General features: G+C 38.2%; 1 protein-coding gene and 1 long non-coding RNA gene across 3 annotated transcripts in view; one reads left to right on the top strand and one right to left on the bottom strand.

Moving 5' to 3' along the window:
- nrxn2a (neurexin 2a) overlaps nucleotides 1–27,828 on the top strand; it is a 401,294-nt gene that overhangs the window by 358,869 nt on the left and 14,597 nt on the right. Inside the window, exons 21-23 of the mRNA XM_016244908.1 lie at nucleotides 19,268–19,439; nucleotides 22,738–22,827; nucleotides 26,096–26,424. Of these exons, the coding sequence (XP_016100394.1) occupies nucleotides 19,268–19,439; nucleotides 22,738–22,827; nucleotides 26,096–26,424 (591 nt within the window). The remainder of the gene's footprint in view (nucleotides 1–19,267; nucleotides 19,440–22,737; nucleotides 22,828–26,095; nucleotides 26,425–27,828) is intronic.
- On the bottom strand, nucleotides 22,201–27,657 carry LOC107560669 (uncharacterized). 2 transcript variants are annotated; one of them, XR_001605757.1, is made up of 3 exons: nucleotides 27,638–27,657; nucleotides 27,489–27,565; nucleotides 22,201–22,211 (listed from the first exon to the last, which is right to left on the bottom strand). It is a non-coding gene; the product is annotated as an uncharacterized lncRNA (long non-coding RNA). The 2 variants fall into 2 exon arrangements; XR_001605756.1 differs by lacking the exon at nucleotides 22,201–22,211 and adding an exon at nucleotides 23,910–23,922.

Genomic DNA, 27,828 nt, shown 5'->3' on the forward strand with positions numbered 1-27,828 from the left:
TTTTTTTTAACAATTACTAGTAAATATTGATTCTAAAGAAGTACCTTTGCAGTTTGGGATGTTGCCACTTGAATGTTTCTTGAATGAACAAATCAGTTGGTTTAAATGAATAGGTTGAATGAACGATTCAATGACTCGCTCATGAAAACAGTGACTTTTTGCTCCTGAATGAATTAGTGTGTTAGATCAAATTGGTTAAATGAATAATTCAATGACTCACTCATAAAGGCACTTACTTTGATAATCAGTGGGTTTGAATAAATTCAATGACTCAAAAAATCCCCACCAGTATTGCCCAGACTGACAATCTGTCTTGAAATCAACACTAACAAGCAGAGTGATAGAAGTGAAAAAGTCCCGGTGCTGTTGAACTGTTATATCAGCACTTTTGAAACCGGAAATAACTGTTGTATAACAGGACAAAAGCTTAGAGAAATGTTTCAGACAATTCGATTTGCATCATTTAAAGCTACAAAAGATCTCTTGCAATTTAAATCGAAGGACTCCCACTATAATTAGCTGCTCCCACCGTGAGTTTGACTAATAGGCAGATTAAATTGGCCTTTGTCAATCACAGCCCACTGTAAGCCTTCTTCATTAAGCAACTTTAGAAAGCACCCTGTGGCAAAGGCCATCTCTATGGAAGGGAATCAGGAGAACAGCACAAAATAACCGTTTAACACTCTTATTATAATATTCACACAGACCCATATTCACTGCTCTAGGGGAGTTATTCAGTTGATTACTTTTGAATTCGATCTCACCAGCCTTTACGACAAATTAAAAACATAGAAACAGTTTATAAATTAAATATATATGTCATCTGTTTAAAGATCAATTTCTGTGTATATTTATTTAGATTTTTCTTTTTTTTTTATTATATTTTTTAAACTATCAGTTTGTAGGAAAACCACTTGCTTAAGTTAATAATATTAATGATAATGCTAATATTATTAATGATAATGCCAAATAATATGCAGTTAAATAAAAGAAAATTTCTTACTGAGGGGCTGTAGGTATATCTAAGTCAAAAAGTTGTTGGGAAACACTGCCCTATGGTACAGTATTTTTCATGGGCCCATTTTGGCTGGGCTCAGTGCAGCAGCTCTAGAGCTCCGTCAGTGCACCATCCATCTCGTATTTGACTGGTGGAGGTGCGCTTTGGCTATGGAACAGATGCCAGGGGCGGCAGCACACCTCAGGGAAATCATTCTTTTTAGTGGTGTGTATCCCCTAGACAGATGTGCCGTGATTAAAAAAGGAAAAATCTGTCAAATGGCAATATGTGGTGTAATAATTAAAGGTGCAATTGTTGTGAAAAGAGTTGAGTTATTCAGCTAATTTTCTTACTTGTTTTGCCCACTGAACTACGGAAACGTACACACCACAGAGTTCTGGGAGTGGCAGCCGCGTTTAAATGCAGGAGTGATTAATGTTCTGTGTGTACAGAATATAGGAGTCAATCCTGAAACTTTGATAGTGGTAACCATAGCAGATCCTGCCACACCTTAGCCACTTTATGTTTTACATAGTATGAATGTGTGTAGCTGGAATGAAATTTGGATGTACTTCTGCCATGTTGTCACTGTCACTGCCCTTCACAAATCTTCTCTCATCGCCTCATGGGATTGTAAAGTGTCCAGTGAGTGTGCACTTCAGATTTGCTGGAAGTACTTTTCACCTACTGTTTTATGAGCACTATGATTTAGGACATGCCACTCGGATCAAATACTGTTTTTCGCCTACTATATAGCATGGAAGTAGTCATATTCGGACACAGGGCTTGTCTTGCTCTGAACTTTGACCTTGGAAGTACATTTCCCACTTTCAAAATGCAGGTTTTTAAAGGATTAGTTCACTTCCAGAATAAAACAAATTCCTGATCATTTACTCACCCCCATGTCATCCAAGATTTTCATGTCTTTCTTTCTTCAGTTGAAAAAAAAATTAAGGTTTTTCAGGATAACATTCCAGGATTTTTCTCCATATAGTTGACTATAATGGGGACCAATGGGTTGAAGGTCCGAATTGCAGTTTCAACGCAGCTTCAAAGGACTCTACACGATCCCAGCCGAGGAATAAGGGGTCTTATCTAGCAAAAGTATTGGCCATTTTCTTAAAAAAAAAAAACTTTTTAACCACAAATGCTCGTCTTGCACTTGCTCGACCTCACGCATTACAGTCACGTTGGAAAGGTCAGAACTGATGTAGGCAGAAGTACCGACCCAGTGTTTAAAAACCAAACATGCAAAGAGTAATTCAAATTGCCATTTTCCAAAGAAGGTAAAACAGCGATGTAGGAAGATTTTGAAGTTGGTGGAGAAAATCAGATGGAGTTCAGTGATACTTCTGCCTACATCACACGTGACTACCTAATGTGTGAAGTCGAGCTAGTGCAAGGTGAGCATTTGTGATTACAAATTTATTTTTAATTTTTCATTAGATAAGACCCGTATTCATCGTCTGGGATTGTGTAGAGCCCTTTGAAGCTGCACTGAAACTGCAATTTGGACCTTCTACACATTGGCCGCCATTGAAGTCTACTATATAGAGAAAAATGCTGGAATGTTTTCCTCAAAAACCTTAATTTCTTTTTCGACTGAGGAAAGAAAGACATAAACATATTGGATGACATGGGGGCGAGTAAATTATCAGGATTTTTTTATTCTGGAAATGAACTAATCCTAAAAAAAATAAAAACACTGGTAAGACCAATGAGAAAAAAAATCAAGGGGCATATTTACTTTTTAAATAATTTATGTTTTATTAGTAATTGAAGTAATTTTCTGTTTGTGTTGCTTTTTGCACACTTGGTAGACTGTGCACTAACGCATAACCCCGGAAAACAAAATTATTTAAAAAAATAAACAAATAAATAACTATAAATGTCATAGACATGGTATTCCAGATGGAGGGCACAAGGGCACTTAACAAATTCAAGCAATTAAAAAAATATAAATGCAAAACAATATTGTTCCATATTATTCAATAAAGGTTAGGTTATAGTATGTGGTTTCTTGACTATTTCAAATAAATCTATTGAATGACTTTCCAATGTCACCTTATTTTGAGATTTACTAAGTATGTGAGCTTTGGTGAGTTTTAGTAGGATCATTGTGGCAAAACAAATCCTTATTGATGGGTTAAGGACTTTGGATTCTCCACAAGGACAGTTAGCGAACATATGCGTCATATATAAGGTTTTTTAAATGAATTCTGTGAGGCATTTGCAGAGGTGTTTGTGGGATGCTGCATCACACAAGTTTTTCTGACCTCTATTGAGTCAGATTCTCCAAATTAAGGCTGCATTTGGTCATAATCAACCATGAAGAAGATAATAACTCTGGAAAGCAGCCCCAGCACAGTGTTCTTTTACCTTTGCGTCCCATTTGTCAAGCCGTTTGAGGGAGAGCTCAGTTGCTTGTCAGTAGGAGAGATGACAATTGATTCATAAATTTGCTTTGATAAATTGTGCAGCAGGGCTGTGTGCTTCTAGTGCTAAATCTAGTGAGGAGGAGGAACACAAGGCCTGCCTTCCTGTTTATTAGCAACTTCCTGAAAGACTTCATACTTTATACATTTTACATTAGATATTTTCAGCTACTCCGAATGAAAGCAGATGCATTTGGGTACCCAAAGAAAATATGTTGTGAGTGTAGAGAATCTAGGGTTTGGTTGTGTGCTCAGTGCACTTAACCATGACACGAAGACTGAAACGAGAAGTGTTTTGCATGCGATTGATGGATTAGCCTTTCCTTTGAAATGCCTCACTCAACATGCCTAGGACATAATATATCAAGCTCTTTTCTTGCTGTCTCTGTAACATACTGCGGTAAAATACATGCATCCCTTGTGCTTTTGTGCTCTGGTGCAAAGGTCTTCTAAGTAGTGCTGTCATTTAACATGTTAATTTAATGTGATTTAAAAAATAATGTCATAAACTCAAATACATTAAAAATGTATTTTGAAAAAAAATAATTATTAAAAAACTCAAATGTTACAGTGATATAAATATATGTTTATTCTTTCTAGGTTTAGACAATATGGCCCCGTGCCATATTGTAAAATGTGACCTTTTTTATAATGACTAACCAAAACACCCTACATCAGTGATGCATGAATGCTTATTTCCATCTTTCTTTGAAAATGTTTTTCATTTTGCGACATGCTTGGGGCGTACCATGTTAATTTTATAGTACACATCTTTGAAAATATCATAACACAACACTTATGCAATCAGGATCTCTATCTAAGTGCCAGTGCAAACGTACAATCTAAACAAATGATTCGTGAGAACATCAACCTCTCTGTCTCATCACATTATCTGAAGTAAAGGGTTTGCTGGGAGTAGACCCAAATGGACCGAACCAATATCGCTTCTCTTCAGCATGTTATACAGTACAGCGGCTCTCAGAAGTATTTGTGTATTTGTATGAATGTCTTTGCATTGTACAGCAAAATATCACAGCAAAGTGGCATTTATTGTAAAGCACGTTTTCAACTTTTTTGTTAGTGTCTTTGTTATCGACATACAGCATATTTATATATTTAAATACAATTTTCACATTTCATACAGTCAGTGCATTAGTAGTGATTTCTCAGTGACTCTCTCTGCAGGTTACATTGATATGCCAGTAGGTGGCAACAAAAGTCTTTGTGTCATTTGAATTATCCACTCAACCAATTTGTCCATAAATGCTAGTTCAAGAATGAAACACCACTGTGTTGTGTTGTGTTGTTCTGCAGTGACTTTGTTCGGAACTATTTATTGGCAGAGCAAAGACAGACTAAATACCTGGTAGTATTGTGTCTAAAATCTAAGTAACTTGCTTCTGTGTTTCTGTAACTTACAGAGTGGGGGATTTGAGCTGTGTCAGGTCTAGTCACAGTCTTCCACCAGAGCTGCTCTTACATAATTCAAATGATCTGCTTTCAACGTGGGTATAAAACCTGCTGTTGGTTGATTAACATGCCCCCACGAACATCAATTGGATTATAGTCATAACAACTGTGTATATTTACATTAGCCACTGTCTCTATAGGGATAATCACAGTAAGCATGAGGACAAAAACAGAATTCAAATATGTTGCACATTCAAACATTAATTATTTAAATAATATATTTAAGTTTGATAGATAGATAGATAGATAGCAGGGCTTGAAAGTAGCCATCTTTTGAAGTAGTACCACCAAATCCATAATATTTTTGGATGCTAATGCATTGGTATTCATTTATTTTAAGTGTAGCCAGTGTGCCCAAATAATTTTTGGTGACACTCTATAAAACATTAGGTCCAGTGTTTTTCTCTATATTGCATGCAGTGCTCTGGGTGTGAGAGTGTTTGTGTATGCGTCTGAGCATGTGTGGGTGTGAACGGTCCTTCTAGCTGTCACTCTCGCATTGACAGAGTGGTTTGGAGAGTCCTGTGGACCTACTCTCTACTCTGCAGTTGTTACTCCATATCAGACTCTCTTAACCGAAGCTATTTCACAGTGATCACTAAATGAAAGCAACACAGGTGACCCCGCTGCCTCACTCTAGATGTCTCGTCCCACCCATGTATCCCACAATCCTGTGCTACATCTCCTCCCACACCCGACCAATCATCTCGCCCTCCTTCCTGCACTCCAAATCATGTTGGCTCTGCCGTCCTTATTAGAATTCAGCAGAAACAGTTGAGGCTAAAATAAAGAAGATGTGCCTCCTTGGTTCCCAGTCCACAGGCCCAGTGCTGGTGGATGATTTATTGTTGTCCGATATGCAGGGCCACTGTCAGAACCCGACCCGCCGTAGCCTCTAACTGCACTCTGAATGCGAGACGGCACACCTTTGGGGAATGGAAATTTTGCCTGGGGCAGTACTGCAGAGTTGCACTGGTGTGCATAAAGGACGCTGAGGGGAAAAACCACAAGGTGACTTTCCTCATCCTTCCTGAAGTGAATATAAAATTAATGATTCAAAGAAGAATCTGAGTCTTATACACTCTAAAAAATGCTGGGTTAAAAACAACCCAACTTGGGTTATTTGGCAACCCAGCACTGGGTAAATATTGGACCGAACACATGCTAAGTTATTTTGACCCAGCTGGTTGGGTTAAATGTTTTTACGAAACATGCTGGGTTGTTTTATTTAAGTCATCTATTGTTTAAAAATGATTATATTTCTGGCTTAAATTGGACTGGAAATTAAAAAAAACTGAATTACTAGAGGCAACAGCAATAATCAAACATTTGTGATAATCACACAAGATGAACATTTAATATTAAGCAAGAACACATGGACAAAATACAAGACAAATTGAATTTATTTGGGTGAATACAGCATAGTTTACAATATTACATACATTTAAACTTGTTTAACAAGCATTTTAGACATAAAAATAAGTAGCATTTTAATTTAAGTGTATTCAACCATTCTCTGTAATCGCTTTTCACTGAAATAGTGCTAATTCGCATGCCGGTGTGTCACTGAAATCTGAGCCGGTGAAGGGCTGCTGTTCGCGGGGGAACTGCGAACTTCAGACCACAGCCTCACGTTTCACTCTTAGCTGAAAGATGCCACAACTGACTCCAAAACCTGCCCATAAATAAACAGTACTGAGATTAGAGAACATATTTTAACATCAAATTAAATTAAAGGAGACATATTATGCCCCTTTTTACAATATGTAATATAAGTCTCTGGTGTCCCCAGAATGTATCTGTGAAGTTTCAGCTCAAAATACTCCACTGATCATTTATTATAACATTTTGAAAATGCCTATTTTGAGTGGAAGCAGAAACATGTTGTTTTTCGGGCCTGTCTCTTTAAATGCAAATGAGCTGCTGCTCCCCATCTCCTTTTTCAGAATAGAGCTGTGTTATTACAGCTCGGACCTGCTAAAAAACATCTGTTTTGATTCTGATTATCATGTTTATCGTGCTGAAATCATGCGTTTTAAACCATATTAGTTTAAACTTCTGATATACAGTTTTCTGAGCGCACACATCCGAAGCACACAGACAGAAAGCGGCTGTCAGAGCATGCGAGTACTAAACTAGGTTCTCATTCACACACAAGTTTACGTTAAAAACACACACGAGTTACAAAAACAGTCGGTTATGTCTGTGAAGGTAAACTGCTGGGAAATAAATTGCATGTTTATTTTAGATCTGTGTGGCAGCAGTAATATACAGTAAATAAATCAATAAATCCACTGCTCTCTTGTCTCCTCTGAGACTGGGACTCTAAACAGTGTTCTGTACTCGTCTGTGCAGCCAAAGACAGAACAGTTAGCATGTTTTGCTCAAACTTTCACCATGGCATTAGAGCTGGTGCACCGTTGTCGCTTTCGAAATCAAAATGACAGCGCCGTGGGTGCAAACTTACAGATTAAGGGGTGGTAATATTATAATGAGATCCCTTTGCCACGTCACCAAAGGAGCGAAGTCAGACGCACTCATTTTTTCAGACGCTTGCAGAAAAAGGCTTACCAAAACAAAGTTACTGGGTTGATCTTTTTCACGTTTCCTTGGTTGATAGATGCACCGGGGACCTGATTATAGCACTTAAAACCTGGAAAAGTCCGATTTTCATGATATGTCACCTTTAAACTCAGTACAATGACGAATTAAATCCATTTATGTTATACAAGGCAAAAGGCGTTTCCATCGTGTGAAGTGACCGCTGCTGGCGCAGTGTAAGGTCTGTTTTGGGTTTTGTTTCTGGTTTAGGTTTTCATGTCTTTTATTTTGATATGCTGCCTTGTTTCATGTTCCTGTCATGTGTTTTTCCTACCCTGTCATGTGATCCTGCCATGTGGTACTCTTGTCTGTGTTCTGATTGGTTGTCATGTTCTGATTGGTTGTCCTAGTCATGTGTCTTGTTTCCTCATTGGTTGGTTCTTGTCATGTGACCCTGATTGTTGGCTATAAGTAGCCATCATGTTGCCTTTGTGCTTTGTCGTGTATTGATGATGTAATCTACTGTCGGTGAGTTTAGTCTGTTCATGCCTGGTTAAGTCTGTTCAAGTCAAGTCTAGTCAAGTCTTCGTTTATTGTTTGGATGTTTGGATCACTTGTAAATAAAACTGCACATGGGTTCTCACTACGCTCGCCTTCAGTGGACTGAATCATTACACGCTAGAGATGGGCAAATGAAGCCTCATGAAGCACTGAGGCTTTCCTCTGACTGTTTTGGGAAAAGATTCAAAGCTTCGCTAGTGTCAAAAACAGCGCCATCTGGTGGTTAATAAAAAATATAGCAGCCAAAAGCCTGTCAAAGACACTCCGTAGCCATAGGACGAAGCAGCGACCACAAATTCCATAGATCGACTCGTTACGTGCACAGATAAAAGCCTAACAGTGTGTGTGTGTGTGTGTGTGTGTGTTAATAATGTTTATTCTTCATATTACTTGTATGACTGGGTATTTAAAAATGTAGTTGAATAAGTCTGAATGAAAACTTACTCGTAAAGTAAGATTTGGGGGTTCGAATATTCCGACGCACGCATGTGATTGGACGGAAAGTGAGGCTTCGTTTTTCGTTGATCATGTGATTCTCTGAAAACAATACGCGCTCCGGCACAGAGCTTCATGAGGAATTTGAAGCTTCAGTGTCATAGGTAACATCACTATTACACGCAGCTGACTGACATTTCGCCCTTATGTTGCATTGCATAAAATAATACAATTTACAGCACAGTAAAGACTTTATAAATGAAATAAAATGTATACAAACCAAAACCGAAATGTAAACAATGCCGAAGAAGTGCACCAAATCAGCGGCGCTGAGAACTGCTCTCTACTGTAGAGGACTCAAAAAGCCCGCGCTCTCTGACTGTAACTCAGCAGCTGGGTTGTTTCATTGGAGACAGGCTCAAGCGAGCGATTGGGTAGAAAAAAAATAACCCAACAATTTAGTTACAGAAAAACTACCCAGCACCTGGGCAAAAAATATTAAAAACAACCCAATAAAATGACCCAACGGGCTGAACCCAGCATTTAGGTAAAAAAAAAAAAAAAACTTTTTAGAGTGTACAGAGACTTGGCAATGTGCCCTTTTTGACTTGTCCTAGTAAGCTACTACTCTGAATACTCTAGCATCTACATAATAATGGACTAAAAATGATTTAAAACACCTTAGCAACTGCACAGCAATGTCATGGCAATTACATTCTGTAAATACCTGAGCATTCTGTAAGAGGCTGACACAGGCAGGCAGCATTATTTAGTTAAAGGGTAACTCACCCAAAAATGAAAATTCTGTCAGCATTTGTTTGCCCTCATGGCATTCCAAACTCAATAGACGTTCATCTTTGATTTTTTTTGTTTTTCTGTCCCTCAGTAAAACTTTAAAGCCTCAGCAACATCCTGGCATCCAGTTAATTGAGTGAGGGGACTGTGACGATTTGTTAACCTAATGAATAATTGATTTGTTAAATCAAATTAAAATTAGTGTGTCAGATTGGTCGAGACGCTACATTTATAAAGAGATTCTAATCAGTCAGTTCAAAAAACTCTGAAGAGACACAATCAGACATAATAAACCGATTTGGTAAACGGCTCAGTTTACCCATATTTGATGGCCTCTATGTATGTTTGTTGATCAAAATCTCTCATGTTTCACTTAAAATATCTTCTCAAATAACGGTTTTTCTATGAATTAACTAGAACACAGTCCATTTCTACTCTGCTTTTCCTTGGGACAAGAGTGGGCTATCCTTCTCACATTCCTGGGGGGTCATAAAACCAGTGATATCATGATTAGTTGTCATGGTGACCAGAGCGCCTGGTGTTCAGCAGACATCCTGGCATCCAGTTAATTGAGTGAGGGGACTGTGACGATTTGTTAACCTAATGAATAATTGATTTGTTAAATCAAATTAAAATTAGTGTGTCAGATTGGTCGAGACGCTACATTTATAAAGAGATTCTAATCAGTCAGTTCAAAAAACTCTGAAGAGACACAATCAGACATAATAAACCGATTTGGTAAACAGCTCAGTTTACCCATATTTGATGGCCTCTATGTATGTTTGTTGATCAAAATCTCTCATGTTTCACTTAAAATATCTTAATTTGAGGTTTACAGATGAACAAAAGCCTTATTGATTTGAAACGTGAGTAATTCGCAGAATTTTGGGTGAACTGTGCCTTCAAATCTGGTTTAAATCTTGTTAATCTACAGTGCATTGCGATTTGTGTTGGAATGTTTTTTTTTGGCTCAAAACTGCACAAGATGTGAAATGCGTAAATGTTTTCTTTGAATATCGGTAACACTTTAGTATAGCAACCAATTCTTACTATTGACTAGTAGCTTATTAGCATGCCAATTATTACCATATTGGCTGCTTATTAGTGCTTATAAAGCACATATTCTGCATGACCATATTCTACATCCCTAATCCTACCCAATACCTAAACTTAATAGCTACCTTACTAATAAGCAGCAAATTAGAAGTTTATTAAGGCATTTTCCCAACTGAATTTCATAGATATATTTAGAGAATATGAAGCCATGTGTGTTGGATACAGTAGAGACTTTACATTTACCATTATTATTAAAAAAATTGTAGTATGCTGTTACTTTTCAGACTATAAAATGAGTGACTTAAATTAAAGGAGAATCTGAGTCTTGTACAGAGACTTGGGGATGTGCCCTTTTTAACTTGTCCAATACCTAAATTTAGCAACCACTAATAAGCAAACAAAATTTAAGTTTATTAAGGCAAAAGTCATAGTTAATGGTTTGTTAATGGCGAGAGTTGGACCTTAAAATAAAGTGTGACCTAAATAACTTTGAAAATCTGTTATCTTAGTAGCACTTTACTATACGGTTTTATCAGTTCAAATGAATGTATTAATTATTGCTTGAAGTTAATTTCTACATGTATTCTTTCTACAGAATGAACAGGTGTGTATTATTTTTTATATGACCATTAACTAAGATTAATAAATGCTGCAAAAAAAAAAGCTCATAATACTTAATGCATCATTCATGGATGCATTCTGCATATGTTAACATATAGAACCTTATTATAAAGTGTTATCAAGGCCAGAATTACCATATGGGAATTTGGGCACACATCCAAGGGCACGATGGGTCATAGATGTCAGAGCAAACCTGAAAAAGAGGATGAGTCCACTAAAAATCAACCTTCTCCTACCCAAGGTGCATGGTTGGGCAGAAAAGCCTTCGGACCTTAGTGTTTATGTTTACCGCAATACCGTAACACAGCCCTGAATCCTACCAGTATTTATTTGTGAGAATGTGAATGTACAGTTATGCAGTTGTAGCAACCAAAGCCCCCCACTCCTCAAAGCTTCCCATGTTCCCTATCCGCCCACCTTAATGTGCAATGGCTGCCTCTCCTCAATGCAATATTAACATGTACTGCAATATAAACAGACCACAAGACTGCTTTTGCTTGCAGTGTCTTGCCCATGTGCATGCCGCAATAGAGATGTGCCTTCAGGCTAGATTAGTCACAAGTCAGTCTTTCAGCCTGTGCCCAGACTTTAATTAGACTCTCTTCTCTTCTTCCTCTGCTGCACTGAGTGTCATAGGCTCTGTGGGAAGGTAAATGCTGACAGGTAATGAATCTTTCCCGGCTGGTTTATTTTTCCTCTGGGTGGTTTTGAAGCAGCCATCATTCTGTGTCACGAACCTCTCACAGTCTCGAGCCCAGCAAGCATTCCTTAAGCAGTCATTTTAAACCTTCAAAACAATCACATCTCCATTATGAAGTGCTTTAGATGCTTACAGGGTAAGTGTAGGTTTTCATGAGACATGCTGGTTGATATTACATTTTGATTGCGTGTTTTAAATCTGTAGAAACTACATGTATATTTAAGTGTATCCAGCCGTTTTTAAATCTGAGAATTGATGCCTCTATATTCTCCACACATTGTCTTTTAAACCTTTTATTTAGAGGATAATGCAAATCAACAGGAATGTTGAGGGACAGAACCAGGATGGATTCAGACTTCATATCTGACTTATCGACAAGATATTCAAACATCAGAATTTCATTACAAGTCCTTTTAAGGCAGGTCAGTTCGCTTACGGCCATCTTAACATCTATTTTAGGTTAGAAGTGTAGCTTATAGTCCCTTAAAGGAAAAAAGTCTGAAACTCTCAAACTGTGTCAAGACATTTAGTTTCAATCACATGTTACAAATCAGCAATACCATCTGGCAGCAGTAATATCATAAGTTTAGTTTCTTCAGCTCAAATCATGCTAAAAATGCATTTTAGGCTGTTCTAGATTACAAATAAACAGAAAATGCCTCTACCTGACTTTCAGTCAGGGCTTCCGTTCCTATAGTGGCCATTCTGAGGGTTACAATTTCTCCCATTATAGTACATCTAAGCGATACTGCAATGCTCTGCACTCTCTCCATTTTCCCATCTCTCCTGACTATCTGCAGTATCTGTGCTACAGTAACTAAGCAGCGAGCAGATGTCTGCGTCTGGGCCACACTGTCTCTCCTGGCAGCTCTACGGCTGCGATAAATCATGTCCTGCTGGGCTGTAATGGTACAAAAGGTGTTGAGCATCCCCAAGTTGTATGGCACTCATGCTACAAGATCCTTTATAATAGGGTTTTAAAAAAATGATTAAGTGATGAGAAGGAGATTGTAGCTGGTCTTGGTGAAGTTTGGGCCAGCATGAGGTGATAGTGGGAGAAACATGAATTCTGGTGATGTCTAGCAAAGTCTTTAAAAACCAGGAGCTTTCACTTACAACCTCTCATTTAGCCGACATGCAATGACAGGACGGCCACCGTAGACAAAGCTAGGGGTGGGGTCACAGGAGAATTGGCCCCTTTCTAGAAGATTATAGGCTTTTGGAAGCCAAACACTTTGAAGCAGAACAAAACTATTCCTGTTCTCTGTTATTTGGCACCCTGATGAAGACCTGTTTGGGCCGATACATGTTGGTGCTTTTTAATATGTAGCCCTGAAAATGAAAGCTTTTTAAAAACTAAAATCTATGCGAGTGCCTGGACGTGGAATTTTGTTTCTCTCATGAAGAAGGAGCCACTTATAATTGTTTGCATTTTAACCCTTCTCCCATTACTAGTGGGAAGTTATGTGACCAATTTGAAATCCTATCAGAATTATCTACAAAGCCCATTTAGATGACAGATACCACATTTCTTGTTGTTTAGATAAATTATGCCTTTTAAATCTAAAATTTAAATAGCATTTACTGTAGAATAAACCATAGTCAGGGTGGCGGCATATTTCATTTTTGACACGAATGCAAATGAGGTTGTGAGGGATAGAAATACAGTCCATTCAGTTGATTGTACTGTAGTTTGGGCCAGCATGAGGTGATAGTGGGAGAAACATGAATTCTGGTGATGTCTAGCAAAGTCTTTAAAAACCAGGAGCTTTCACTTACAACCTCTCATTTAGCCGACATGCAATGACAGGACGGCCACCGTAGACAAAGCTAGGGGTGGGGTCACAGGAGAATTGGCCCCTTTCTAGAAGATTATAGGCTTTTGGAAGCCAAACACTTTGAAGCAGAACAAAACTATTCCTGTTCTCTGTTATTTGGCACCCTGATGAAGACCTGTTTGGGCCGATACATGTTGGTGCTTTTTAAAATGTAGCCCTGAAAATGAAAGCTTTTTAAAAACTAAAATCTATGCGAGGGCCTGGACGTGGAATTTTGTTTCTCTCATGAAGAAGGAGTCACTTATAAATGTTTGCATTTTAACCCTTCTCCCATTACTAGTGGGAAGTTATGTGACCAATTTGAAATCCTGTCAGAATTATCTACAAAGCCCATTTAGATGACAGATACCACATTTCTTGTTGTTTAGATAAATTATGCCTTTTAAATCAAAAATTTAAATAGCATTTACTGTAGAATAAACCATAGTCAGGGTGGCGGCATATTTCATTTTTGACACGAATGCAAACGAGGTTGTGAGGGATAGAAATACAGTCCATTCAGTTGATTGTACTGTTTTTTAACAACACACCTATTGTTTAGCTAAAACCCCATAAAATAGTTCTTAACGTTATGAGTTGTCCACAGTATGGACAAAAATACTATGGAAGTCAGTGTCTACCGTCAACTGTTTGGTTACCAACATTCTTCAGAATAACATTGTTTGTGTTCAGCAGAAGAAAGACATTGATAAAGGTGTGGAACTACATGAGGGTGAGTAAATGATGACAAAAGTTTAATTTGTAGGTGAACTTTCAATTTAAAGAACATTAGTATTTTACATTGATGGCACCTTCAGTGGGAAATTTGGAAGGTATTGGTACTTTTACTTGAGTATATTTTTTCAGTACTCTTTCCACCACTGAGTGTGTGGGGGGGGGGGGATTACATTCACAAAAAGGGTTAAGGCCGGGACACACCAAGCCGACTTCAAAGAACTAGCGGCGACGAAAGCCGACGGTGTTGTCGCCTCACGTTGGCAGCGTCGGACCAAAAAGCTGCGCTCGAACACACCGCACGGACTACAGCCGACGGCAAACTAACACGTGCGTTCTGAGAGGAATTAACTGTCTATATCAGCAGCTATCAATAGTATATACCGGTATTCGTCATTCAAAAGGAGAACCCGAAAAAAAATATACACAGATATACAAAACGTATAGCATTTTCTAAGCCAGTTAAATATTTACGGGAATGAAGTCCTGTTTAGATGGAACAAAAAATTTGTAAAATTTGATCTGAAAATTTGTTATTTTCTCTGTCCTGCTATATTAAGTTGAAACTACTTTTTAATTATTTCCTACCCACAATAAGGAGCATCTCATAAGTACTGTTTTTTTCCAGTCACATGAGTCAGAAATAATTCTAAAGGTGTGGTCACTTTTACAGTTGCTTTGCAAAAGTTTGCAAGAGAATTCCATTCATTTCGGTAGAAATCTGCAATTTGGAGGGTGAAAAATTCATTGCGCAGATTTCGCTCATTCAAATTGGTCACAAAAATTTGCTGCACTGACCAACAGAAAGCTGCTTGGTTTGAAAGTGACCTCTGTGCGAGCGGACTGAATTTTGCCCACAAAATTTCGCCCAAATTTTATGAATGTGACTGCACCTTAATATGCTGACTTGGTGCTCAAGAAACATTATTATAAATGTTTAAAACAGTTGTGCTGCTTAAAAAGATTAGGGGAACCATGATACGTTTTTTCAGGATTCTTTTATGAAATGAACTGCATTCATTTGAAATAGAAATCTTTTAAATCATTTTGGATGTCTTTACTGTCACTTTTGATCAATGCAATGCGTCCCTTTTGAATATAAGATAAAAGTGTTCCATTTCTTTCAAAAACAAAATCTTACCGACCCAAGCTTTTGACAGTAGTATGTGTGTATATAATTCTTGACACTATTTTTATCTGATTTTTAAAAATCTTTATCAGACACCCCCTGGGGGCAGCAAAGGAAGTAGTATGGGGTCTGCAGAAAAGTTCTGAGAAAAGTAGTGTAAAACAGTTTTAAAACCCCGCATCAGTTCTGATTCTGAGGGAATAATTTAGTAAATATTGTTTATATTTTATCACACAGGTCGGTTCTGAGTGTTAGGTTGTGTAGGATGCAATATCTAAAATGTTCCACCACTACTAAACCAATGTGTATTTGGTTAAACCGGATCGCACATGTGATTGAGATGGAGGTTTCTGTGGCACAACTATTCAGTAAAGTCACCCTTGAGCATGTATCATTCATTGCCCTTGTGTATCTGGGCATTTTATTCACATTATCTTCTGCCCTTTACAGAATATGCTCTGTCAGTTTTGTTTTATTTTGTTTTTCCAGATGTTTGACATCTGGGCATTAAAGCCAGGTGTTTTGCACTTTAGCCAACAGGGACAGGCTGTTGACAGGTGATTGTGTCCTACCTCAGTAGCGGTGCGCTCTAGAGAGATTAGTCACCCACAATGCCCTTCACTCATATGCATCATCAGTATTGCATCAAACACAGAGGCTCTGGAACATAAATCACTGTCATTTCACTTTCTAGTCATGAATGATAGCTTACGTTAGCCTGTTGCTGGCCGTCTGTTATGGTCATGAGATCGGGAGGTCATTGTGCACTTAGGGGACCGAAGGACCCCTTACTTGGGACCACAGATTGTGCAGTTTGGAATATATGATCCATTATTCATCTCCTGACTCTGTCCTTCAATATCTCTCTGTTTCATCTTCCAAGAGAGTCCTCAAGCTACATTGTACAGCCGAGTTTAACAAACAACACTGTCTCTAATTCCTGCTGAGGACTGAAGGACTTTTGGGCTAAAGTTCTTTAGAGGACACTTCAACACCTGCTGAAGTGTAACTCACAAGTTTTTTCGTGTGAATAGAGATGTTCTTTGAATAAATACTTTACAAGGAGTTAAATGTGCAGGATCAGCAGAAAGGAAAAGTGAAGCAGCATTAAGATGAGGCAAAAGTATGAACATTATCTGTCCCGACGACTGTACTAGAAGATGAAAATGTCTATTGAATTTTCAGAGTATGTGAACTTCAATAAGACAAAGTCATTTCAGAACAATTGAGGGAGAATGCACTGAGAATGAATTGCTTTGTTTACCTTCATGCACTGTTTTCATATGATTCACACACAAATTTATGCAGATCAAGTTGACTGCTTGAAAAGGTGATTGATTCTTGTATATTTTTGTGAGCATGATTTGTGTAACAACTTTTTTGGATCATGTCTCAGTTATTGTTATAGTTTTGCAAAGAGCTTCAGTCTATCCATGCAACAGTAAAATGCTTCATTTGCTGTCAATTGGCTGCTTCAGTTAGAGTAAGTCATGTCCTTGTCCTTGTAATCAACCATATTTTTATCCACATTCTGCTGTTTTCCATACCATGTGAACCATTCTGTTCCCAGTATCATTCATGCTTGATAGGAATATTTCGAACCAAATGAAAAATAGAGTAAAATGGAGAGTGAGGAGACTGATGAAGTGTTTCATAACGTGGTTCCATCCAAGCAACTGAAGCATTAAACTGTGTTAAAAACCTTCTTCATTCCTGTCATTCTTGTACCTGGATTTACTTAAACAAAATGGATTGTGATGGTACAATGAATCTGTAACAGCAGAGTGTGTTTGAACTGAAGTGACATTTAAATTGAATTATTTCATTTTTGGAGGAATTTCAGTTATTCATCATAGCTGTTGAAGTACCGCAGCAGTATTGGATACTGGTGTGAATTTTAACTAGCTTAACAAGCAAGACTCGATCAGCATCTCAAGAAAGTCAAAAACCATGGCTAGGCTAGCATAAAAAGGTATCTTTTTCTTTCTATGAAAACATAACCTTTCATATTCTCTTCTAGTGTTCTGGTTTTTGTTGTTATTTTTTGCTTTTGCGTAGTTTAACATTTGGATGAAATCCTCTTGTGTATTCATTCAGTAGATTTGCCCTCATTTGTATGGTGAGGAGACATTGATATCAGACTAGCATTAGCACACACTCGCTAGTTTTTATCTCCGCCCTTTAGATTCCAGAACACACTCTGCATTCACCTCATGCTCTGTTTGATATTTGTCAGACATCAGCATCTCAATGAGAACCTGTCAGTTGAGGTCAGAGGAAGGAAGGAATATATCCAAACTCCAAACGTGTGTGGAAGTTTTAGCAATCTGTCTGTGGCTTTGTGTCAGAGAACAAATTGTTGTTTAGGCTCTTTCCAGTGACTGACACTGGACGATGCTAAAGCTGTAGAATGGTAACACATTCCACACCAGCAATGTGAACGAGGTAGCGTTTCTGAGGTGTCAACTGTTCAAGTGTGCCCCCCAGAGGTGGCTAGTGGCGGGTAGAAGTGAATCACTGTTAAAATAAAAACAGCAGGAAACTGTCAGTAGTTATACATGTCATGATGTCAGTAGCTGGCGAGCCACTGTGTGTGTGCCTTTGTGAGAAGGAGCGGTGATGAATGTAAAACATGGAGCCACACTCCATTTCCCCTCCTGCATTACAAAGGACACTGCTGAGCTCCTCTCCCAAGGGTGAGCCACTGTAGCATGGCCAGATGTTTCTTTTTGCTCACAAGATATTTCCTATCGTTCTCGCCATCATTCATTTCATTTTATTGTCACATCCAATACCCTTAAATATCGCTGTTTTAAATTGCTTCATGATCCAGAGATTTTTCGGGATGTTTAGGTCATGTGATGGTGCAATATATCTCTATATTGGTTATACCCATGTGCAAAAATTGACTTGGAGGTGGGTTGCCTGAACAGATAGTCAATTAATTGGTCTTAAAAAAAGCCCTGTGTAATTACAGGGCTTTGTTGTTTGGGGTTCACCTGAACCCAATCAGACACGTTTTGTAGGGGCGTTTACAAACTGTGTAGCTGTCAGCACACTAATTAAAATGTCTTTAAAATATCAAAAATACATGTGTAGGGAGCTTTATTCAACTTAGCTTTTATTCAATTCTCTTATGTCACAGGGGTTTATTTTTATTTAAACTATCAAGTATACCTTCTTACTTTTAATGTCTTAAAAACCTTTTACTTTTCATCATTTATTTATCATTTTTATTCTTTTTCATTTACTTTCATGGTTTTACAACTCCTTTACTACTAAATTATTTTATGTATAGAATTTCTATAGAATTGTTAATCTGTTTATTTGTGTGATTTTTGTGTTTTATATCAATTTTTATCTTTTTATTTAATTTATTTCAGTCTTGCACAGTTTTAAATTTTTTCTAACATTTTTAATGTAGATCCATCATAAATATTATTTATACTGTATATTACATAAAAAACATTTTAAAATACATTATATAATTAAAATATTAAATGTAAACATATGCCTTTTGAACATTGAATATTTATTGTGTAAAAAATGTTAAACATTTATATTAATGCAGTATGAGACAAAAATAAAAATATCACTTGTTAGCAGAATATTTTTTTGTGCTTCATTTCCAGTCATGCTGCATTTTGTTAAATTGTGTCAAATAAGTGTGAAAATATAATTGCATTATAGTAATGCCTTTATGACACATTAAATGCTAGTTATTTTTAGCTTTTCCATTTCCCACTACAGTGTCACTGAAAAAAATGACAGATTTATAATGTATGTGTTTGCACTGTTAGACTTTGTTATTAAACAAATTAAACTAGTTAAAGTGTAAAAAGTGTGTTTGTTTGGAATACAAATCCACAGGGCCAAAAGTGCCCACAATCTAGAAACTAGTTGACCTCAATAATCGACTAGTCAACCGTCATGTCTCATCCCTAATGTCCACCTCTAAATAACTGTCTTGCACAGGAACAAGGAAAGGTGGGTGTGATCTTCAATGTGGGCACAGATGACATCACCATAGATGAGCCTGCGGTCACCGTGAACGACGGCAAGTACCACGTGGTTCGCTTTACGCGTAGCGGTGGCAACGCCACCCTCCAAGTGGACAACCAGCCGGTCATCGAGCGCTTCCCATCAGGTAGGACCCCGCAGAGGACGAGGAAAGCCATTTTTGGGGGTTTGGGGGATCCCATTACACGTGTGGTTGGTAGAAATAATAGGGGCAGCTTCCCTTGGGAATGGACACATGGGGTCAGAGAGAGACACTGTATATTTTCACTCGCACATCAGAGGGACGTTGTTTGAAGCTCTCGGCCTGGATTTGGATGCATGTTGAAGGCATGCCTTATTGAAGGGTACAAATTGATTTATAATTTCAAATGTGAATTATTTGGGTTTGAAGTGCGCTGTTTTTACCATCAAACTCTTCCCAGAGAGTTTATGAGTCACCACATGCAGCGCCCAGATAACCACCGCATGCACAATCTAATAACAATTGCAAATTGACACATTTCCCCCCCAAGCTGCCTTGCCTAATACATTCAGCCCGAGATGGATTTGGATCCTTTACAGTTCTCAACTTCAGCCAGCTTTGCTCTAGGCGGGCTGAGGAAGATGTCTCTGCGCCTGTGAAGATCCTCCATCCCTGAACCGCGCGCAAACTTTGAACCACAAAACGCACTTTAATTTTTTTTTTGCATTAGCCAAAATGCCTCTCGCAGGTTGCTCTTTGAACCCCGGTGCTCTTGAGTTGTGGTATAGTCGGCGCCGTAAACCAATATTGCACAGCCTAAAACTTTTGTAACAAGCCTTGATTGATGATCCCAACCCTGCAGTAGTCATCCCATGAACCGTCCCCATCCTATACAGACATCTCCCTTTGGGGGCCCTTGGCCTTGTGTGCTTTCCAATTAGACTTGTGCAAACTCTCTCTCTCCCCACTGTGTGCTTAGGGAGCTGCCTTCCTCTCATAGTTGCTGTTCCACAGGAAGACATTTTCTCCGTCTCTAAAAGCAATCCTGTCTTTCCCATCCTCATTTTTCATTCGGTTCCTCCGATGTGCTGCTTCACAGCAGGTTAGTGCAGCGTCAAGGAGTCCTTAGCAAAAATACAGCTCTAGTCAAATAAAGCGGCGCCTCGGCTCACCTGCTACGCTCCTACCACCCCCGCGTGTGGGGTCTCGAAATTACCAGAGGTTGAATAGCGCTGCGTCCCTGCTGCTCGGGCTTGAGATTTCGTCTGATTTCTGAAAGGGAAAATTGGTTTTCTACTGCTGCGACATAGGCTTCCTATCCGCCAGGTCTCCCCCCTAAGCCCCCTCAGGTGGCCAGAGTCAGATGGGGCTGCCTTTCCAAAGCGCGGGGATAAAGCTGGGCTTCAAAGTCGTCACAGTTGTGTCATGCTTCCTTTAAAACTGAGTTATGTGCATTTAAATGGAATGGCACAGCTTTTATGTGGCACCTGTCATCCCGGGGATTTAAAAAAACGATGATATAGGTCTTGTGTGTCATCCGACACTCGCAAAGCTCACGTGTGTAAACGAAGCTGGCTGTGTATCGCTTAGATTAACGGCTTCGGTTAATTCAGTTAATTAAAACTGAGGATTAGATGAACGGATATGTTCCCCAATGGCAGATTTGCTGCTCCCTGCGGACACGGTTGCAACTGGCCGCTCGCCTCTGTATTTTGCTCAGTGCCCCATAAATAAGAATCGAGTGGAAGCCTATGAATAGCAATGCATCAGAGCGGACTTTATTGGATGGATCGGATTGTTTTTGGTTTTTTCGCCGCTTACTCATGGACGAGACCTATTTCAAGTTTTCTTTGAAGGTTCAGTGCAGAATTTGCCACACATGAGCTCTTTTAACAGGCTTATGGGAGTGGGAGGTTTGGCCCTCATTCAGGTTGCAGGGTGGGTAGGACGAACGGAAGGCTTGTATCTCACACGGCTGTCACAGAAGGAACATGACACAGTATGTGGTATGTCAAAAAAAATGCCATTAACACTTGGCGTACCAATATCTTCCTTCAAGAAAGAATACTTTTAACTGCAAAAAAAAGAAAATTCTGTAATTTCACAGTATGTGGGTCAATGGCGTGACAGTGTTATCTTTTAATTTGTTCAAAAACATTGTTCATACATGAGATGATTTGAATGCACCTCTTTACGGTGGCCAAGTAGTGCACGACACAACAAAATTAAAAAAGCAAACATAAGCTCACAACACAACAAAATTAAAAAAGCAAACATAAGCTGACAACAAATAATATATATAACTTATAATGATAATATATTATATATATATATGTTAACTCAGATATGTAAATGTACATGTATTAAAGTTGTAAAGAAAAGGTCCTTGTTTTTATGAGATTACATGTCATTGCTTTTTACATTATGATAACACCACATTATATGTTTAGAGCTTATACATTTAGATTTGAAAACGGTATAAAATCTTGAAAATGTTAACAAGTTTTAAAAATCATACTGTATGGAAACAACATAAATACAAAGAAACTGACACGTTTTCATTTAGATTTGTATCATATGTCATTGACCCATTTACTAGATTCGATGAAGAACTTACTGGAATTTTCTGGGAATGCCTCAGCCAGTGTGAAGTTGTATACGTGATGTCTGAGAGGAAATAAAACATCACTGTGTGGCAAACAACACTGACCAAACTGGTATAAATTAGTATTAGGAGGACTTGTGGATTTTGACAAGATGGTGGTTGAGAGCAGGGAAGAGAAAACAGTGATATGAGCAGATTGTTCTTTTGAGTGAGTAACAGGTCCCGAGAGTTCATTTTAGCTATAGTGAAGGGATCTGTCAGAAAACAGGAACTGTAGACTGTAGACACACGCTGTTCCTTATCTTGCAGCCATGACACCGAGTCAATTACATCTTTTTTGTCTTTTTATAATTACATGTGTCCTAATTTATGCAGGTACCTCGAGATTTTGATACTAGATGCAGCACTGATTGCATTGTTCTCACTCTGATTTCTTGCAGAGACCAGAAAATGTCTTCCGGAGCAGCTTTGACACTACCATTGTATAACTGCACATAATATGTGACATTATCACTGATATCATTGTTGTCTTATGAAATTTGATGTATTTGAAATTTCCCTCAAGTATTATTCGCTACGATGACATCACAATCAACCAGACCAAAATTAGAAGATAAACTATCACTAAATATGTCCTCAAAGCTTTCTAAACAGAATTAAACATGCTCTAATTAGTCTCAAGCTTCTAAACTGTCTAATAACTAAGAATCCACCTTAAAACCACATAACTACCAGCATAAAGCTCGTTTAGACTTCCTAACTTGCTAAACTTGATAGTCTTGTTGCCATGTTTTTAACCATGTGACGCTTGAACTTCCAGATATTAACCTCTTATCTGTCTCTCTAAATTCTTTGAAGGGAACATTGATAATGAACGGCTTGCTATAGCCAGGCAAAGAATTCCATACAGACTTGGTCGGGTAGTTGACGAGTGGCTACTCGACAAAGGTAATAAAAATGAATTAATTAAACAATGACTTAATGACTTATTAAGGCTCTGTAAGAGGTGCAGTTCCCCTAAAACCACAAAGCTTCAAGCCATTTTGAATTAAACTTCCTAAAACCAAAGCCTTTGCATTGGCATGTAGTGGGCCAAAGCAAACCGTGAATTGTGGCTGCCTACTTACAATGTAAATCCAATCGGTCCTCTCCATGTGGCTTGTGCTTTTCAGATCATGTCCTTCACAAAGTTAGAACTGCACCGCTTCAGAGATTAAGGTTTAATCTTAAACATAACCCTGACTAACCCTCTAACAACGCTCCATAACTGCAACAACTGTCTGTAAATAGTTACTTTTTTTGCTGTCTTATGTTTTCCTTCTGTGATCCCCTCTGACTTCGCTAATCTTGAAGCAAGGGTATTTAAAAACACTTTAACTATAAAATCTAGATTTATATTTTCCAATCCCAAGCAGTTAAAGGGACTATTGCTTCTTATAACACTAAAACCAGAATAACGTTTCAAAATCCCCTTTAACCCTTTGAGTGTAATGAATCAGAAAAAAAAAAAAAGTTGAACTGTGTTGAAACTTAACCGTGCTGTAATCTTTGGACCCGTGAGACATCTGTAAACAGATGAATCCTGCATGGTATTCAATTTTCCCCAAGAAACTCTTTCGGTTATTAAAGTGCAGAAATTATCTCAGACGCCTGCATCAGCACATTATCAAAGAAAATTGGGCATTAATGCTCTACTGTTATGTGTAAGTTATCAGACTTTTTGGTTGGTTGCACCTATTTCATCTATATGCAAACTTCCTTTTCTGTGCTGAGCTAACATCACATCTAAATGTTAAGTGTAAAACAAATACGCTCGCACTGTTTTTTTCAATGAAAACTGACCTTTCTAAGTCTGCATATCTTCGTTGATTAAACTTGATAACATGCAGAGTATAACGTGATCCAAAGTTCAGTTCTACATTTATCTAAAAGTCATTTTCAGACGTTTAGCTCGCCCTTGTGCATCCAACTAACATCCTTTATCGATATATAATTTTATATATATGTACGCGATGAGTATTTCCTCATAGTCTGATTTGTTTTCTGCTGTTTGATATAAATAGGGTGTTAAACTAAAGCTAATTCCGTCTTAAACCCCCCCTAAATCGAACTAACTCAGAGGGTTAAACAGTCTAAATATTAATGAAAGATATTTTCGTAACCAAATGAGAGGAAAATTGATGTCAGCCTTTGCACATTCAGATGTGATTAACAATGTCCCTTTAACATGTGTAATTATTTATCAGTTCTAATCTATAAGTAATGATAATGACACAAAGCCCTCATACATCAGTTCTGTGTCCTGTATGAATGCTACATTTTACTGAGTGACTGGTCTTTGTGTGAGAAATTTGTCTGTGCCTCGTGCTCTCTATCTCAAAGGCTCTTTGGTCTCCTCATTCTCCTCCATTAAATCTTCTAACCTCTGTCACTGGGTCTCACATTTAGACGCAAAGAAGAGATCTGTCCAACCTTGAATTATTCACAGGAAAACCTTTTTTTTTGCCTTTATGCCTGACATGCGAGGAAATTAAATCTCATTGCACATTTTTAAATAGCAGGAGTAATGCACCGAAATATGAATATTCTGTCGTTATTTATACAAATGTCTCATGTTGTTCCAAACATCCGCAGGACACAAAAGGAGAAATTTTAGTACTGTCCTGGTCGCTTTATTCCAGTGACTGAATAAAAAAATAAGAAAATAAAATGAATCATTTTATATTATAGATCATTTTTCTTTCAACAATTCTGAATCAATAAAATATCTTTAAAAAATCGTCCATACAAAGAATGTATAGGCAAAAACAGTTCTCAAATATAAATATCTTCTTAAAATATCTTATTTTATATATACAAACAACATTAGCAAATAATGATAGAATATTCATTTAAAGTTCCATGAGCTACTATCACTAAAGTGATAAAGAGAAACTGTCGTTCATACCGTTTTCTCAGTAGTACTTTACATACTGTATTATGTCAGCATATGTAACCATCTTTAATGTCATACATTAATCAGAATAATCTTTCCACTGTACGATAAAAGAACATGTGCAAGTGGAAAGTGGCCATCTGGCTTCTTCCCGCTCTTTAACGACATGCCTTTCCGAGATGATGGTCTTTTTATCTCCACTCACATGTCAAACTTGGTTATTTTCAACTGTTAAAATCGAGACCCTACTTGTGTTAAATGGCAACCCTTCATTAAGCATTAAGTGGCTCTCACAGAGGGGATAACAACTGCCCACTTCATAATCAACTGTGTCAGAGTACCTGTTCATCAGGATTAAATGGATGGCGGCAGTCCAGCTCTCAGAGGCCAAAGGAAATGGCACTTTGAGTTAACCATCCTTTTCCTCTCTAAGTAGTAATTCTGAAGGTTTTGTTGGCATTAAATTATTTCTAAAGTTTAGCCCGATTGCTTAAGATTCCCTATTATAATTCAAAACCACTTGAATCAAACCTGTAGCGCCTGTTGTAGCTTTTATAATAGTGATTTCTTGTATTTTCATGATCGTCAACTCAATGATCAATTCAACCAGTTGTGTATTCTATGTGAAATGACAACTCAGTGGAGATTCAGGGGACGAAATCCTCATTGCAGAGGCATAGTGTGTTTGTGTTCGTGTGTGTGCCCCTATGTATGTCTATTTGTGGGGCTTGAGGAGAAACTCCTCTTGCCTCGGTGACACATTAGCATTTGAGCTGGCAGATGACACTTATTCATGCAGATTAGCATCAAGAAGGCCTCTGTCTCTGAATAAAACATATCCAAAACTCTTTACATACTCATAAATATTGTTTTCCAATTCAGTTCATTATCCACAGCTCAAGCCCTACTAGTTTAATGAGGCTCAAATTATAATATACAGCCATTATTCTATAATGATAGGGGCCCTTCCATTGCTCCTCGATCTAGCCCTCATAGAGAAGCCACCTCAGGCTTCAGGATTGATCTTTGGCATCATGTTTAATACAACATTTTATCCCCTGCACTAACCAGGTCAGATACGGCTGCCATTAGAATTGGAGATTTCCATCGCCAGGTTTAAATGTTAAAAGTGTTATCAGCTGATTTAGACACATCATGTCGGTGACGCCAAAAACAGCTTGTACTGATGGTCGCTTTTTGCTTCTCTGTCTCTCCTTACTGTACTGCTCTCTCTTTCTCTATATCTCGCTCTCTTTCCATCTCCTCTCTGATCCATCACAGGTCGGCAGTTGACTATCTTCAACAGCCAGGCGGCTATAAAGGTGGGAGGTCAGGATAAGGGACGGCCGTTCCAGGGCCAGATATCAGGCCTATACTACAACGGGCTGCAAGTGCTAAAATTGGCCGCCGAGGGGGATCCGAACGTGCAGGTGACAGGAAACTTGCGTTTGGTTGGAGACGCACCCTCTGTCCTGTCTACAGAGACCACCTCGTCCACCCCTCCAGCTGCAGCGGACATGTCCACCACCATAATGGAGACCACCACCACCATGGCCACTACCACCACCCGTAGACAGCGCTCTCCCAGCCTGAAGGACAGTATTACACAGGTAAGGATGGGACGGTTGAAGGTGCATTCATCCAGAGAGACGGGCCTCTTGTTGGCCCGTCTCTCCTGAACTAGGGATTTTGTTGCGTTTATAAAGAGTTTTGTTTTACAAGATTTCCAGTTGGTATCAGCAATAAAATAGCTGACAGGTCAGACCACCCTGGGGTAAAAAATCTGTCATTTATTGCTCGAAAAAGAGCCGTCACTCTACATCTGGAAGGCCCTGAAGGACAAGAATCATAATGCTCGGATTCGCATGTGTCAGGATATATCTCCCCCACATATGCTTTTCTTTTCATTCCTCCCACACATAGTATTTTACTAGTCGCATTTCCTTTGAACGGTCCTGCAATTTTCTCAAGTCATTATTTTCTAAGCCTCGAGAAACATATTTAGAGCTGTAGCACTTTTCTTGTGAAAGCAAACACTTTAAACAAAACGGTTACATTTCTCTCCATTAGTCAGATTTCCAGTTTGACATAATTTTTTTACTCTGATTAAAGGACTTGTTTTTTTTTAGTTAAATGTGTCAGGAAAATAATATAGTTTTAATTTTTAAAGTTTGCAATGAAATTTTGAAATTTACAAATTAAATATAAAGCACCTCAATGAAAACACTTCACTGTATTCTCAATTCATAAACTTTTTATTTTTTACTTTTTTGTTAACTAGAAAGCATTATAGCATATTCAAGACTACCACAAATCATTCTCACAATTTCAGTAGTGCAACATTGGCATATTGCTAAAAAATATTCAACATGGCATTGATTTCAATAGTACAATATTAGCAATTTATCCTTCACAGGATAAAATCCCAACTGATTCAGAAAACTCTATTATTTTACTGTACAATTTATTGTATATTTATCAGGAAAAGTATATGTTTTCATTTTATATTGTTGAAAATGCACCATAAATGTATATTTTAAATTTGCAATTTGATTGAGGTTAATATGAGGTTAGTGTGTGTGTGTGTGTGTGTGTGTGTGTGTGTGTGTGTGTGTGGCAACTCAAAAAAACAACAACTTCAATTTACTCTGAAGTCACTATTATATACACACACTACACTCTAAAAAATGCTGGGTTAAATACAACCCAGTGCTGGGTAACATAGGGACAAACCCAGACATTTAGCCCAACCTTCTGGGTAGTAACCCAACCGCTGGGTCAAAACAACCCAATTGCTGGGTTTGTCCCTATTTTACCCAGCACTGGGTTGTATTTAACCCAGCATTTTTTAGAGTGTAGTGTGTGTATATAATAGTGACTTCAGAGTAAATTGAAGTTGTTGTTTTTTTGAGTTGCCACACACACACACACACACACACACACACACACACACACACACACACACACACACACACACACACACACACACACACACACACACACACACCACACAC

Source organism: Sinocyclocheilus grahami, unplaced genomic scaffold (assembly GCF_001515645.1).
Source record: "Sinocyclocheilus grahami isolate Dianchi unplaced genomic scaffold, SAMN03320097.WGS_v1.1 scaffold738.1, whole genome shotgun sequence".
Classification (NCBI taxonomy): Eukaryota; Metazoa; Chordata; class Actinopteri; order Cypriniformes; family Cyprinidae; genus Sinocyclocheilus; species Sinocyclocheilus grahami.